Genomic DNA, 17261 nt, shown 5'->3' on the forward strand with positions numbered 1-17261 from the left:
GCCACAGAGCTCCATGGCCCACAATCAAGCTGGGGTGACACCCTCAAGCGCCCACAGGGGCCGGGTGTGTAAGTGAATGAGGAAGGACGCTGAAGATGAGTTCATACTCATGGTGTGCATGGAGTGGGCTGGGGCAGACCGGAGAGCCAGGGCCCCCACAGTGTAACATTTTAACAGATACTGCATCAGACCTCTCCTAGTTCCACACACCAGACATGTGAATAGGAAGGTGACCAAGACAATGAAGATCCCTGCTTTGAAGCTTTCCCTTAATATTATGGTGAAATTTTACCTAGTGTTGCTAGATCTTCAGAATTTTAAACCAAATTTGGACACTTAAAATTGTGTGAAATCATTTCATTTTAAACATTGCCTAAAATTAAAAACAAAACAAAACCACTGTGCAGGCCAAACAAAAATGTGTCTGTGGGCTGAATCTGGTCCACAAGCTAGCTTCTTTCATCTCTGACCTACAGTTTTTTACATTTCTGAGGAGACGCCTCCCCAGGGGTCCTCCTTAGGGTAAATGATTTTCACAAGAGATTTTCTGTTAGACTGGGCTCCAGCCCATACGAATACTCACACCACTGTTTAGCCTGTTGATGATTATTTTAAATAAAATTATTATTATTATGACAGAGCTATTAACAAAGGATTTTTTAAAAATACTGAACTCCTGAGATTTTATTACTCACCATTATTTTTAAACTCTTAAAGATACAATAAACTGGCTAAACATAACATCCCTTAACCATCTCTATTGCCCAGTAAAAAGCCACATGCACTTCAAGTTCTGTTCAGTCTCAGGGCCTGACATCGAAGCCCGCTGCAATCTTACCTCCATGGTATGCGTTTTTCCTGATGAAGTCTGTCCATAAGCAAAAATTGTCCCATTGTAACCTTCAAGGACATCTGCAAGCAAGAAAAAACAAGTGAAATTAACCCATTACTTTGATCATATGCATATCTTTAAATTACATTTTCCAAATGGTCCATCTCATTTATTTCAACTCCATTTGCTAAAATTTTAAGTAGAACTGTGAGGAAAAAGGCAGAAATGAGAGTCTCCCCTGCTCCACAAAGAGAAATGGACTCACGTTCCTCCAGAACGTGTTAGGGTAGAGGGAGGCAGACACTTCTCCCAGTAACATCAAAATTACAACAGATGTGGAGCTTATATTTTCCTTTTAGTAGAAAGATACTTGGGTTTTCTTCTCTAAGCTGCTCTCTTGAGATCAGCCAGGGGAAGAACCATTATCCGTGCCCTGCGTCTCTGGAGTGAGGTGCAGAATAGAATTTCTTTCCTGAAGGTCTGATTTGGGTTGGTTTGAACCCTGGCCCAGGCGAGCTCCTTGGGGAGGTTTCTTGTGAAGGCTACACCAGAGCCCCGGCAGAGGGAGCTGGTCCAGAGCTGTGGGGGCAGGGCCCGCTCTGTAAACTGAGCCCCACAGCAACAATCCAATCAGCCCAGACACCGCCAAGGCCCTGACTCAAAGTTAATGCCTCTGTTTTTAGCGACTGAACCCATCAGCATCGGGGTTTCTTTAACGCACTGTGAGCATACTGGGCACCCGCACAGGGCAGCCGAGCGGCTCCCCTGGGGATGGGAAGGGTGTGATGGAGCCTGCTCTGCGCTGAAGATTATCTGTGGGAATTCTTTCAAAGCAGCAGAGGTAATCAAAATACATTGTGTGCAGGTTTCCCTCGACCCTCCTTCATCCACATAAACCTCATGGAAAGGGGAATGGTGCACAATTAATATCCTTGACTACCCTCTCTACATAAGGGGAGGAGCCTTCATTCCCCAAAGGATGGTGCAGCGAGAGGATCCCACACCCAGCTGTGCTCTTTCAGGGCATGGAGCCAGGCAATCAGCTCCATCTAGTTCAGGTCCTGATCAGGTGTGTTTGGTTGGTGGGTGAATGAATCTCTCTTAATTGTGTGATGCCCGTTGGTTTTTGTTGTTTTGCTGGATTTCCTAAAAAAAAAATTTAATATACATTTTACTGATCTGAGGTTACTGAAGTCTGAACTGAGGCCAGAAAAGAAAGTGGGATGTCGTTTAGGAAACTAAAGAAAGGAAAATTAAGTGGCAGGATTTTTTAAATCGTAGCAGCCCTCAAGAGTGTGCGTCAAGCTATATTGAGAGAATGTTCACACGTATCAGACTTCTGGTAATGGTTTCCCTGGTAACAGGGAAAGCAGAAACTTGAAGAAGACGGAAGGGTTGGAGGTTCAAGCTTCAGTTTTCACGAAAATGCCAACTTTCTCAGAGAAAAGATTCCTCAGAGCTGAGAACAGTGGCCAGAGCAGAGAGCCTCTACACGTACTTGAATGTGATAAGCTTTGAGGGACCCAGGAAAAAGGTTCCGCATTTTCGCTGTACTTTTATTTATTTATTTATTTTTGAGATTGCATCGATTAAAGCTCAGGACAGGGAAAAAGGCAAGGCTTAGGACAGAGGAAGCGACAGGAGAGCCTGGGTGGGGCTGCTTTGTCTCTGGAAACACGGGCAAGAAATGAGCCACGGCCGGGCGGCTGTCATCTCCCTGGGAGGTCAGAGAAAAACAGCTTCAGGGATAAGCCCAGGACCAACTGCCGCTGCCCATGCTCCCCTGGCTGCAAGGCTCAGGGATAAGCCCAGGACCAACTGCCGCTGCCCATGCTCCCCTGGCTGCAAGGCTCAGGGATAAGCCCAGGACCAACTGCCGCTGCCCATGCTCCCCTGGCTGCAAGGCTCAGGGATAAGCCCAGGACCAACTGCCGCTGCCCATGCTCCCCTGGCTGCAAGGCTCAGGGATAAGCCCAGGACCAACTGCCGCTGCCCATGCTCCCCTGGCTGCAAGGCTCGTGGGGCCCCTGGAACTTAGGGGAGAGAGGTGAGCCTCGGGGGAAGAATGGGAGAAAGGGGAAGGCGTGGTGTGCTCCTGGGAGGGAGAGTGTGCTCCTTTGGTTGTACTTTTAAAATTCCATATTCATGGCACAAACAACTCCAGGCAACCAGAATTCTAGCCCCCATCACCGCACTAAAGCTTCTATTTCTTTTTAAAAAATATATTTTATTGATTTTTTTACAGAGAGGGATAGAGAGTTAGAAACATTGATGAGAGAGAAACATCGACCAGCTGCCTCCTGCACACTCCCTACTGGGTATGTGCCCGCAAGCAAGGTATATGCCCTTGACTGGAATCCAACCTGAGACCCTTGAGTCCGCAGGCTGATGCTCTATCCACTGAGCCAAACCGGTTAGGGCAAGCTTCTATTTCGTAGACATTAAACATCTCCCCCCAAACTGAAAGGGCTTCCTTAGCTTAAGCCTCCATGTAGGACGCACTCTGGGACCCATTAGCTCAGGCGTTAGGACAGGGCTAAGGGAGCCAAGGCCGAGGGTCCAGCTGCCTCTGCTCCTGGGATTGGGCCCCTGGCCACCCTGCAAGTGCCCATGTTCCCAGGCGGGGCCTCTGAGCAACCCGCCACACCCTAAAGAGAACTCACCTCAGAGCCCGAGCCCTGCCGCCAGGAGAAAACCTGCGCGGCTTTTTCCCCTGCAGAAAAGCAATGGGCCCGGACAGCGGCCTGGGCCTCCCAGAAGCCCCAGCCGGTCCGCCTCCCTGAATCCCCGCTCGCTCAGCAGAAGGCAGCCCCACTAACCCCAGGCAGCTGCGGCTCACCGAACGCCCGCGGGGTAAGAACTGGGACACATACATGACCTTGTGGAGTGAGGAGCTGAGGAGCGCATGGAGCTCTATTAGAGAATCCCTGATAGCCTGCTGCTGCTATTTTAACACTGAGCGCAATGTTTTATTTATTTATTTTTTTTAGGAAAAAGAGAACAAATACAAGCCCAATAGAACAAACTCCACTTGGCCTTTAAAGTCTTTACAATCATGTTACAATAAATTCATTGTTGAAGAAACTGTGCCTAGTGCTCAAGGTTGAACGGAGGGATGGCTGCCCTCTATCAATTCAATTCTGAATTAGAAGGTAATTTAAAAAGAAAAAAAAAAAGAAAAGGCTCTCTGAACCCAGTGTTCTCTATTTTCTCCCAAACTCTGCGTTGGGGAGGGAGCGTTCTTTGTTTATTTGCTTGCTCTATGTGTGGTTATTTCCTCTAGGTGGAAAGGAGAAGTGGGGGAGGGCTGAGGGGGTGCAGCACAAACAACGCCTTTGGGGCTGGACCACTGAGATGACAGGAGATGCAGGGAGCCGGAGAGCCGCCAAAGAAAGAGCGAGCAGGCCTGTGCTAGCGCCACACGGAGCCACGCAGCCACCCACCACCTCGAGCAGAGACAGTCCACAAAAGGCACTTTCATCACGTTGAGGGGCAGTTCCTGGGCCGGAGGGAAGCATTTGTTTCAGAGTCTCTACCGTGACAAAAGCCACAGAGCAGGGAGCCGGCTCGGCCAGACAGAACCTTCCTTTGTGACCATTTCTGGCGTGATGTGATCTCAGCTCACACCACCCGGTCAGCGGCAGCCCAAAAACACAGCACACGTCAATCTGGTGGCCGAGCAAACCCCAGAGAGCCCACTGCAGGCGGGAAGGGACTTCTCCTCTCCCAGGCGGAGGGAGGAGGGGAGTGGGATACTTGAAAATACTTGTTGCCTCTTCCTGCAGCCTCAAAAGCCAAGTTTTCTGTCCTAGTTTTGCTAATTCTGAGCCCAGGCCTTCCTGGAGCAGAAGGGCTAGTTCGATTGTCTGGTGAGAATTTGGGGAGGGCGTGATCATACCGACACACCCGTGTTCCTGCGGAGGCTGCCGTGGCCTCCTCCCAGCGTTCCAGGTGAAATGGCCTGTCAGCGGCACCAGGGTCTCTGGCAATAGTGGCTGACACACAAGTTGTCCCAGCTTGGAACCCTAAGGCTCTCTCCAGTCAACCAAAGAATGCAAGTAGCCCATGTGCGGAGAAGGTAGAGGCAATCCTGCTGAATGCCAGGGCCAACCAGAATCTGGACTAACAGCCTGCCTGCAGGGCCGCCACTGTACCCAGGTGAGGGCCTGCGGCACCTTCAGAACTGAAATGTGTTACTGGCAGACAGGCAGGCCCATCTGGAGGTTCTAGAACTGCAACCTCTATTCTCTCTCCTCTGCCTTCCTCCCACCCACATTCTTGTCCCTATCTTATTTCAATGCCTGGGTTAACTGTCCATATGGCTGATAGAAAAAAACAACTCACAAAATAATTATTATTAAATGCTCATTTGCCCTGGCCTGATAGCTTAGCTCAGTTGGTTAGAGTGTTGTCTGGATACCCCAAGTTTGTGGGTACGATCCCCGGATAGAGCACATACAATAATTAACCAATGAATGCATAAATAAGTGGAACAAATCAATCTCTCTCTCTCACTCTCTCTCTCTCTCTCTCTCTCTTCTCCCTCCCCCTTCCTCTTCCTCTCTAAAAACCAATCAATAAATTAAAAAAAAATTTAAATGCTCGTTATGGGCCTGCCAGAAAAGTGTGAGGAGGACAGTGCAGAAAAATCCAAGTAAGTCAGATAAACTCAGGTTCAAATCCCAGCCTCACTACCTCTTAATTGACTTGGCCCAATTGCTTCACCTCAAATTCCTCTTTGGTACAATGGGGAAAATAATGCTTACACCCCGTAGACCTGTTAAGATTTAAAATACAATAACATATGTAAAGTGCATAGAGGGTGCCTGACAGATAACAGTAGAGAAGTAAACATATCTCCTTAAGAGTCATATATAATAGTAAAATAGACCTGAAAATATTCTAAGCTTGAAATTCTTTATAGGTCTATATTGCCTACAGGATATAAAGCCCACCAATTGCAACCAAACTCTGATCCTGCCAAACTTTTTTTAAGTCTCATCCCCTTGCACCGTGTTCCACTCTAAGTTGCCCAAACACGCCACATAATTTGTGTCTTTATGCTTTCGCTATTCCCCCTGCATATATAGCCTTTCTCTTGTCCTGGAGACCCAACCTTTCCAAGAAGCCTTCCTTAATTCTCCAATTCCCTTCCATGCCCATCAAAATCGGTACCAAGTGACTTTCTTTTGTGCTCCCATAGCATTTGCACACACCCACCTTAAAACTCATAATACCCATGTGAATGATGATTATGGCTGCATCTGTCTGTTTCCTTTTACTCAAAACTTCTTGCAGAGTCTTACATATCTTTGTTACTCCTTTGTTACTAGCAGTATCTACCACATGGTGGATATTTAATACGCAGTACTTGCATAAGGAATGGATGAAAGAAACAACCAAATGAATGAAGTTTAAAGAAACTAGATCTAGAAAACCACCTTCTCCAGCACTGGAGAGTCTACATCTAGTTAATTTGAAAGGCAAATGCCCTGAGTGACTTCTGGAGTCTGGGCCATAGTTACTCTACTTCAACAATAGTATCCACTAACCCTGGTTTTTAAATCCTCGGTATTTATGGGAACTTTCCTATATACCAGCCTGGTAGTCACAAACCCTATAACCTCTTCTAGAAGAAAATTCCACATATTCTCTCAGACAACATTTTGAAAAGCACACTCCAGAAAAAGATGAGAGTGTGGGAGATGCCAGGACTTTAGAATCAAATGTTTGAAACACTTAAGAACCCAACGAAGTTGAAGGGAATGAAAAAAATCTAAGAGAGCATAAAAGAAGTTAAAAGAAGTCCTCTTGATCTAAAAAATATTAAGGGTTTAGACAGATTTGAAAGGAAAGCTCAGAGTCCACCACCTTATCCTGAACCACAGAGACTATGGTGACCTTCACAGTCATCTGATTTAATTCTTGGCCCCTAGGAAAAAGGCCCCACAGCACCTCCTCCCTTTCCTGATTTAAACAGGGCTTGTCATGGCAAGAGATACCTCAGTTGTAACTGCAATCTATCCCAAGGAATTCTTTCCTACATATCTATGTTTGACCTGGCTGATGCGGAAATACATGGCCACTTCCCCTCACGCTAGCCTCAGTGGGGGTTAAAAAAGATAACTCAGGTCTTCATCACTCCCCTCTTAATTTCCTTTCAAGGGAAACTAAGGTACTCTTTCTTGTTACAAAATGACTATGTTTATGTAATATTTATGGTGCCTGAAAAATGTGTTTATTATATCATATCAGGGCCCAATTTTATTCTAAATGGTTTTCTTTGTGGCTCACCATATATTGGGTCTCAAGTTATCCATAGTTAGGTCACATCTTCATGAAAGCTCCCCAGGCTGTTTCTAACATTTCACACTGTAGAAAAATCCAAACACCAAAAGGGACACACGCTTCTCTAGTAAATAAAGACTTAAAGATTATCATTGCTGTTTGTTAATCACAGGATTTCTTTTAAATGGAGTTTATCTCTAATTACGATGTCAACTTAGAGAGGGTGGGATGTATTTAGATGGCCCTCATGCTTAGCACAGCATGTGGTAAATACTATTTGGTTCTGATAATGAAGGGGAGAGAAACAGAAGAAGATTCTGGCTCATATGTGATTAAATTTACTTTAAGGAAGATATGAACAAGTGTAATAATAGAGGGAAAGGAAGGCTGACTAGGGACAAACTAGAATTAAATGCTCCAAAAAAAGAGGAAAAAAAAACATGTTTAGATAGAAAGAGAAGCAAAAGAGTAGAAGTAAAGAGGAGATGAAAATTACCACCAGTGTAGGCTCATACTATTAATTCAAAAAGAGCTCAAATTCAGGCATATTTTTTCCTTTTAGTTTTCTCTAAAAATGTTACTGTGAAGACCTTCAAAATTAATTGATTTTTGCAAAAGGAACGTGAATAACCATACACCTCAGCAAGGAACATTGCCTGCCGACAGGCTCCCACGCAGGTGTCCAGGGTCAGAATTAATCTAACAGATGTACCCAGGGCTGATTTTCATGAGTTCAAAGCATTAGGTTAGTCATCTCTGCTTCTAAAAATAAGATCTAACATGACAAGGTGTTTTTTTCTTACTTCGTTTTTATTTTTTGCTCTTTAAATCCAGAGCTACCTATAAAGGTGGCAGCATCAAGACATTTGAAAGCACAAACGCCAAAGCATTCAAATTTGAAAGCAAGGATTTAATGATGAAAAGCAAAGTAGCAGGAGATGCCCCTCAGCTCAGTGCAGATGGTGAGCTCTGCAAGGCAAGCTCCAACCTGCCCCCGGTTGGCCAGGGTGAGGGAGGGCGACCTGTAAATGCTTCAGCTCCCTGCTGTTATTGTGACACAAATCACTCCCGGCCAAGGCCAGTCCCAGAGAAAAAAACAGATCTCCGGGACACAAATGTAGGCTTCAGGCTGCCTATCTGGAGGAACCAATGTCGGAATCGTAGTGAAATGACTGAAAGTGGGTTAGAGGAAAGTATAATTAAGGAGTGCTGAGGAGCAAAAACAGCTCAATAACCAGCAAGGTAATGTGATTTTATGATGCTGGAAAAAATTCTTTGATGCTCAAGAATTTTCCACATTTAAGGCTTCTTTCTGAAGAGACCGATGCACAGAATAAATCAGCCAAAAATATACAATTGGAGCATCAGGAATCTATATATTTCTCCTTGGAAGGAAAACAGAACTCCCCTACCTGCGGCAGTATTTTAAAACCATTAGAGAAAAAGTGTGGTCCTAGCTCACCTTGCTTTGAAGCTTCTAAGTGATAAAATAGCTCTGCCAGAAAGGTGGCAGAAGAAATAAAGAAATCTCCTTGGAAAGGGGGTGTAGGGAGGTTAAATAACTTGCATGACATCCCCAGCAAATTAGGACCAGACCTCGGGCTATAATTCAGTGTGCCCAATTAGTAGGCCTCTGCTTACAGTCAAAGCACATTGATTCTTAAGCTGCAAATATCACTTAATGTTTTCAATTACTCTGAAAGGCTCAGGAGGAAATAAAGGAATAGTGCTTACCTTTGACAATTTGCTTTGCACACGCACTGTAAACCTGCTCTTGGGTCGTGCTGGGAGGCAGCACTCTGTCGAAGACATATGGCTTCCCTTGCTAAAAAGGAAAGACAAAAGAAAAAAGGGGGGAAACACATTAAAAGTTTCGGAATAAAAGCACTAATATTAGTATAGACAACAGATACTAAATCACCGGCCCTAATCTTTAAGGCAGTTCTTTCCCAAGACTAGGGAATATGTGTTCAGTGTTGAGAATCTAAGAGAAGAAAAGGTGTTTTGTTTTTTACTTGAAACACTTTTTCTGACGAAAAGGAGGTTGACGCGTCATTCACTCGTTTGAACTAATACTGGTTTATTGAGACCTTACACCAGTGGTTCTCAACCTTTCTAATGCCGCGACCCTTTAATACAGTTCCTCATGTTGTGGTGACCCCCAACCATAAAATTATTTTCGTTGCTACTTCATAACTGTAATTTTGCTACTGTTATGAATCGTAATGTAAATATCTGTGTTTTCCGATGGTCTTAGGCGACCCTGCTAGCGGTTCTCAACCTGTGGGTCGTGCTGGGCACTAGGGCAGGAGGTGGGTAAGACAGACACAGCCTCTTCCTTTTCTGCGCCAGTGCTGCCCACAGCCGATCCACCAGGCGGCCCTTCAACTTCACTTTGCCCAGGTGGCAGAGGGAAGGGCAGAAAAGGAGGTAAGATGAGCACCCAGAGCCACTCCCCCCCCCCATCCACCCCCCTCCCCCGTGCCTCCTAAACATGGCTCTGGACACTAGGAACCACCCAAGGACAAGTCTGACACCTCAAAAAGATAACTACTCCTGAGGGACCCAGGGACAAGGCTTGTTACATCCTATAACCTTCACGCAAAACTAAGCACACAGCTGTCAGACTGGCTTAGCATTTTACTTACTTATGACAAGGGCAGGTAAGGTCCTAGGCTTTAGCGTTATGCTTTAGCTATAGTCTTAGAAAATAGGATTGAGCCAACCAGGTAAGTAAGCTACTTCCAGTTTAAAGTAACTTATTTCAAATTAGAGAAAAAAATGAAGAATTTCGCCCTAGCTGGTTGGGCTCAGTGGATAGAGCATCAGCCTGCAGACTGAAGGGTCCCAGGTTCGATTCCAGTCAACGGCACATGCCTGGGTTGTGGGCAGCCAATCAATGGTTTTCTCTCATCATTGATGTTTCTATCTCTCTTTCCCTCTACCTTCCTCTCTGAAATCAATGAAGATTATATATATATATATATATATATATATATATATATATATATATTTTTTTTTTTTTTTTTTTTAAATGAAGAATTTCAAGGTGCCATCAAATAACTACTGCTGTTTTTATACAAAGCAGTAGGAGTTATTATGTGAAACCCTCTTGCAATCTGGGACCCCTTGGGGGATGCCGGACTGCCAGTTTCAGCCCAATCCCTGCAGGCCAGGGCGAGGGACCCCACCAGTGCACGCATCCGTACACCAGACCTCTAGTCTATATGTATAAAAGCTTAAGTGACCATTACAACCAAATGACCAGTCGACCAGTCACTATGATGCGCACTGACACCAGGGGGCTGATGGTCAACGCAGGAGCGGCCCCCTGGTGGTCAGTGCGCTGCCACAGCCAACCTCCCACGGCTCCTCACCCTGGCCGGCCGGCCCCCATCAGCCACTGCTGCTAAACCATTCATAGAGACCTGCTTCTAGGTTGGGGTTTCGTCCATAGCAGAGCAGCTCCCTTGCTGCGAACTATTGAAAGTCAGCCCTCGACACAAGGATTTGTCTCATTCCCATCTTCTCCCTTCCCTGGGGCTAGCCTCCCACCAAGGTGGTGGCAGCAGCAAGGGAAGGGGGCGGGGGGAGGCGAGGAACCATGTCGTGGCATGGCACCAACAGCGGCATCCAGCATATCCAGCATCCATTCCTTCCGCATCCGGCCCGGTAACTATCGCCTCCTCTCTCGACCCCACTGGGGCCTTCGGGCCCAGGCTGGGACAGGAAACCAGGGGTGGGTGGCAATGGACGTGGCCCCTTTCCCAGGGGGCTGAGGGCCAGCTCCCTCCTTGGGGGCCAGTGGCCAACCTCCCATGGTCCCCCCCGCCACCAGCCAACCTCCCGCCCACCCACCCCCATGCACGAATTCCGGCACCAGGCCTCTAGTATTCATATAAAACTTTGATTAATCTCTTCCCACCATTCCTCCTCCCCGCTTCCCTCTGGGATTCATCAGTCTGTTCCATGTTTCCATGTCTGTGCATTAAGCATCTGCCCCCTGGTGGTCAGTGCGTGTCATAGCTACTGGTCAAACGGTTGCTTAGGCTTTTATATATATAGATTATGAAAAGGGATCATTTTCTGATATTTTGTTCCCAGCAAGTTGCATTCATTAGTACTTGGTTGAATAAGCAAGAGACTATTCCTCACCACAATCTATTGCCAACTATCTACCCACTACATTCTTATTAGCTTTATCTATTTGTAACATTTAACTAAATGTCAGTGGGGTAGAAGGTGAGAATAAAACACTCAGAGTTTGCCTAAGAATTTGTCATCCATGGAACCTTCTGGAAAGGAAATGCGGCTTTGCTTAGTTTAAAACAAATCCACTATTTCTCCAAACCTGATTAGCATCAGCAAATAAACCATCTTGTTTTTACAGCATGACTCTGCTTTGGGTTTTAGAGAAAACACACAGAATACAGCAGGAAAAAAATGACCTATACATTACACTATATGGTACAAAAAGATAGGACTCCCCAATATTGTCCTTCAACTTAAAAAGTGCATTAGTGTGTATTATAGTTTCACTATAATAGAGGTAGAAGGCAAGAAATCTCTACTCACTTAAATATCATTTACCAAGTGAAAAATAGATAGTATGACAATCTCCCATGAACTGAAATTAACTCCCAACAGAAGCTGCCGTCAAGAAAAGATAAAATTTAGAAAAATAGTTTATTATGAGACTTATCTTGCCAGGATTAGCACATTAAGTAGTTAAAAATGTAAGAATTTTTATGTGTCCTTCCATGTGTGCACTAAGTTAGTTACATGCTTTTATTTTAGATGAGTCTTAACCTTTTGCACTCGGATGTCGAGTGTGACTCGACACGGTTAGCATTAGAATAAAGGAATCGAGAAAAAAGCAAGCGAGTGCAAAGGGTTAAAGTCTTGGGATTAGAATTTAGTGAATGATTATTTTCAAAGAACTGATTTGTGGTATAGCCATGCCAGCTGTATAGCAAACTGCATTAAACAACAGCAAAAATGTGATCACTCTTTGGTAATGGTCTAAAAGTCTCACAGATCCTGACAGACAAGACTCATATCTGACTCCACTGTGGCTGAGGGTTTCTGTGGGCAGGCGTTGGGCTCGCTAGCTCTGGGTGTCACTAAGTTTATAGCTACGAAATAATCTTTGGAATGACATCTGCACACAAATGCTGGGTGCTAACACTCGACACTGATGAGGAGGAAACACTCCATTCCAGCCGCCTATTCAGCACGGGCTCTCTCCGACCTCTCTGGCTACTCTCTCTCTCTCAGAGTACTTTGCTGGTATCTCCTTCCAACTTCTAGCTAATGGTGTGTCCTACACGCAGCCTCCTGTCTACAGTGTTGACCTTCACGTAACTTAAATGAACATTTCAGCCTTCATATCTATCTAAGCTCCAGATTCATGCACTCAATCGCCTGCTGGACATATTTCACTTGGATGCCCATTAGCCATATCAAACTTAAAAATGAACCAGCAAGCCCTCCACATCTGAATAAGAACTGCACCACCAATCACCCAGTTACTCAGACTAAAATCATTCAGTATGTTCCACAGGTCCCACATCTACAATATATCCCCAATTCTATCACATCGCACCATCTATACCACACACCCTTAGTCCAAGCCACCATTGTTTCTCCTCTGGACAACAGCTACAGCCTCCTCACTGGTCTTCCAGCCTCCACCCTTGCTCCTGTCGATCCAATTTCCACTGAGTTGTCAGAATGACCTCGCTAAACCTGTAAGTCAGATGACAGTATCCCCTCCCTTAAAAATCTCAGGCGGCTCCTGCTACACTAACTAGACCCTCTTCACCCTCAGCTCTTGCATGCTCCTCCATCTCACTGAACTTCCTCCTGTACCTTGCGTAGTCCTGGGTTCAGAAACCTTGCTCTTAACTCTTCCTTTCCCGTAGCATTCTCGCACTGCAGATCTTCACTTGTCTGCTCTCTATCACCCTTCAGATCTCAACTCCAATTTATCTTCCTTTTCGGCTTCCATGATCCTAACTAAAGCAGCCCACCCCACCCTGGCATCACTCTCTATCGCATTTCCCTATTTGGTTTGCTCCAACTAGTATGTGACCTACTCCTAACCAATCAAATGAACTGCTACAATTAAAGCATTTAACCAGCTAAGACAAGCTACATAACCCCCAAGACCTAATTACATGTAGGCAAACCTGCTGCAGTTTATGAAGGGTACCTGGATAGGACACACACTTCCCAACGGAAACCACAGTAAGCCAGCTTTGCCATGGAGGCCTCCACATGGAGCAGTGTGAACTGCTAGGAGCAGAGCAACTAAGAACTTACCACATAGAAAAACTAACAGCAGATGGTTCTCACATTTTTATAGTTAAAAAAAAATTTTTTTTTTTAAATCAAACCACCAGAATTCCTATCAGGGCTGTTGAGAGCAAACTGTCTGTGAACCATATGGCCTGTCTATTAATACATTTGACCTGTTAGCCAACAACTGTTCCCCCGCCAGGACGGAAGGTTACTCTGGGAGATGGAGGAAAGCAGAAGACCCACTTAAAGGTTCAGGAGATGGGCACCAGGCGGGTGTTGAGGAAGCGGAAAGTAGTTATCAGCAGGAAGAGATCATCAAGACGCAATCTAATAACAATCTCTAAGACCAACCAAGGGTTGTGGCCAAAGGTGGCCAATGATTTAAATCACTTTACTTCTATCTTTTTTTAAAAATATATTTTATTGATTTTTTTACACAGAGGAAGGGAGATGGATAGAGTTAGAAACATCGATGAGAGAGAAACATCGATCAGCTGCCTCCTGCACACCCCCTATTGGGGATGTGCCTGCAACCAAGCTACATGCCCTTGACCGGAATCAAACCTGGGACCCTTCATTCCCCATGCTGACGCTCTAGCCACCGAGCCAAACCGGTTAGGGCTTTACTTCTATCTTTATTAAGAAAGAAACAGAAAAAAAAAAAAAGAGCCTTAAATTTCCACAGCAAGATTTAAACTCATTCTGTGGAATTATCTTTAGACACTGTGGAGAATTCGGAAGAGGAACTGACTACTGAGAACAATCGTTAACTCTCTGCCCAGGTGCTAGTGTGTCTTCATCTAAGAGTACAGGCGAAAAGCTCCTTTCAGCCTATTCTAACCACCAACTGTCCACCCACACCATCACCCACCACTGTGGGTCCAAACTCTTTTATGTTTTAATTTAATTTTCACAGTAACTCTGTGAGGTAACTATTATTATCCCCATTTCACAAACTGGAAAACTAAGGCCCAGTCACATGATCAGTTCTATTACTTTTGGGAAATAACTTTAAGGCTCTGGTTTTAAGTGTTCTTTCTTTAAACTCTGCTGTTTTCCTAAGTAGCTTATGAGTTATTGTAAAAGTAAGAGGCATACAGAACAGCAGATGCTAAGACTAATATGAAAGATTAAAGCAAGTGATTCACGAGGTAACAAAAGGCAGACACCCTAGTAGCCTCTATAGCAACCAAGCAAGTGTTAACCATGATGAAGGTGGCGCTGACATGAAACCAGTGAGAAAAGAAGGGCTTAATCTAAGATCAGGGAAGAAGGACCAGGATGGCAAGAAAAAGGGTGGCTATGCACATGGCAAGCCTTCCTGGCAACAGATGAAAGACTTGCTATTAAAAGTTGCAATTATTAAGAAAAATTCTAGAATTTCTCAGAGCCAAAAGGTCCTTCAAGGCCATCCCAAACCAGCATTATGTTTTACAAATAAACAAATGAAATCTGGAGAGGGTAAATGGTTTGCAAAAAGGCACCCAGCCAATTAGGTAGTTACCAAATTTGTGCCTAGAATCCGACCTCCTGGCTCCCTATCTGGAGTTCCAGAAGTTCTGGCTTTAGAATCAATTGCAATCTCCCCAGACATCAAGGAAACAACAAGCATAAGTCTCTAGTCCTTTTTTTCTTCTTTCCTTCCAATCAATTTTAAATTATTTCCAAATATATAACTGATTCATTCCATGAATGAAGTCATTGCTATGAGAACTGGAGTAGTACAGCTGAAGAATTAGAACCCCAGCTTCTAGAGTTAATAGGAAGTTTAGAATCAGCCCATCCAACCTCCTCTCAATGCATGCCTAGCTCCATGGCCTGATAGGTGATGGTGAATGTGCTCAAAACTCAACAAGCTCTAATTATCAGAGAGCTGTGTCCCTGTGTTGCTTCTAAATCTGCCTCCCTGAAGCATTAGACCTAGAACTGTCCTCCAGAACAAAACACCCCAGGGCCAAAGACCTACCTACATCCACATAGCAACTTTGTCTTACTTGGGGAACTAAGTATTCAACCTCCAAATTTATTTTATCTGAAAGAGAAAGAGAAAGACAAATGCATTTCCTTCCTAAAAGTTGTATGGATTGGTTTTGACTTGAAGAACTCCAAGGATGTCCAAGGTTAAGCCATCAGTAAAGCATTATGTTTATTTGCACAAGAAGAAATTAAATAAGATAAACTAGAGACCATGAAGGGCTTTTTGGTAACAAGCTGACAGAAAGTTTCCAAAACATTAACTGAAAAGCAGAAGTCCTTCTGTTAATGTTGATACTCTTTTTTTTTTTAATATATTTTATTGATTTTTTACAGAGAGGAAGAGAGAGGGATAGAGAGTTAGAAACATCAATGATAGAGAAACATCGATCAGCTGCCTCCTGCACAACCCCTACTGGGGATGTGCCCGAAACCAAGGTACATGCCCTTGACCGGAATCGAACCTGGGACCTTTCAGTCCACAGGCCGACGCTCTATCCACTGAGCCAAACCGGTTTCGGCTGATACTCATTTTTTATCAACACAAATATCCTGCCAGAAGTTTTGTTTTGTTTATTGAAATTTCACCCCTTTAATAACAGTGTTCAATTCAGTGCTTGTCAGAATATTCACAAGGTTATGCAAATGTCACCACCAATTCCAGAGCATTTTCGTCACCCCAAACAGAAACTCTATACCCACAAACAGTGACTCTCCAACCTCCAATTCCCCAGGCCCTGGGCAACCACTAATCTACTTTTTGCCTTTATAGATTTGCCTATTCTGGACATTTCATATAAATTGAATTAAATAATATATAGCTTTTTGTGAATGGTTTCTTTCACTTAGCATAAAGTTTTCAAAGTTCATCCATATTGTATCAGGAATCGATACTTCATTCCCTTTTATGACTGAATAATATTCCATTGTATGCATTTACCACATATTATGTATCCATTCATCAACTGATGGACATTAGGGTTGTTTCTACTTTGGGGCTATTATGAATGCTGCAGTCATATAAAAGTTTTTTATGTGGATGCATGTTTTCATTTCTCCTGGGTCTATATCTAGAATTGGAATTTGGGGGGTCATAAGGTAATTCTATGTTTAACTTCTTGAGGAACTGACAAATTGTTTTCCAAAGTGGCTGTACCATTTTAGGTTGCCACCAGCAGTATATGAGGGTTCCAATTTCTCCACATCCTTGACAACACTTGTTACTGTCTGTCTTCTTTATTATAAACATCCTATTGGGGTATGCAGTGGTATTTCTTTGTGATGCTGACTTACATCTTAGGAGAGCTTTTTTAAATTGAGATTTAATATACCATAAAATGTATTTTTACATACACATTATGGATATAGAGATGTCTCCAACCATTTTAACACACTGTTGTGCTGTGATCGCAACATTTATAAAATGGCCCAACGTGAGAGAACCATCTTATGGAAAGTAGAAGTTATACACATTCATGTGCTTTATGAAAGAGAACAGTGGACCAGGAGGAGGGGACTTAAACGGGATTTCTAATAGGGTTTCTGTGCCCCTCACTGCAGTAACCAATACTGAGTGTTGCCCAAGGAGAGCAGAAATGAATTCAAAGGCACTTGGGTATCATTCCCATCTCTTGGAGGCTGCTTCCCCATCTGTAAAATTGAGCCAATAATATCCACGATGCAGGCCTCCTGTGAGGATTAGATATGCTCATGCAAATGAAGAACCTAGGGCAGTGCGTGGTGTTCCAGAAGATGCTCAAGATGTGGTCAGCACTGTTTTGCAATAAGAAATTTTGACCAATTTATAACCAGGCACTTGTATTATAATGTACCGACTCAGAGGGTTGGCATGCTGGTGCCCTTA

The 17261-nt window shown here is 44.2% G+C and overlaps 1 protein-coding gene across 1 annotated transcript in view; it reads right to left on the reverse strand.

Annotated features, from left to right (window-relative positions):
* Positions 1–17261, reverse strand: part of KIF5C (kinesin family member 5C) — a 143548-nt gene that overhangs the window by 87621 nt on the left and 38666 nt on the right. Inside the window, exons 2-3 of the mRNA XM_079782497.1 lie at positions 8855–8945; positions 839–912 (exon numbers count right to left, since the gene is read on the reverse strand). Coding sequence (XP_079638623.1) covers positions 839–912; positions 8855–8945 — 165 coding nt within the window. The remainder of the gene's footprint in view (positions 1–838; positions 913–8854; positions 8946–17261) is intronic.

This window comes from Cnephaeus nilssonii, assembly GCF_951640355.1.
Source record: "Cnephaeus nilssonii genome assembly, chromosome: 10".
Taxonomy (NCBI): Eukaryota; Metazoa; Chordata; class Mammalia; order Chiroptera; family Vespertilionidae; genus Cnephaeus; species Cnephaeus nilssonii.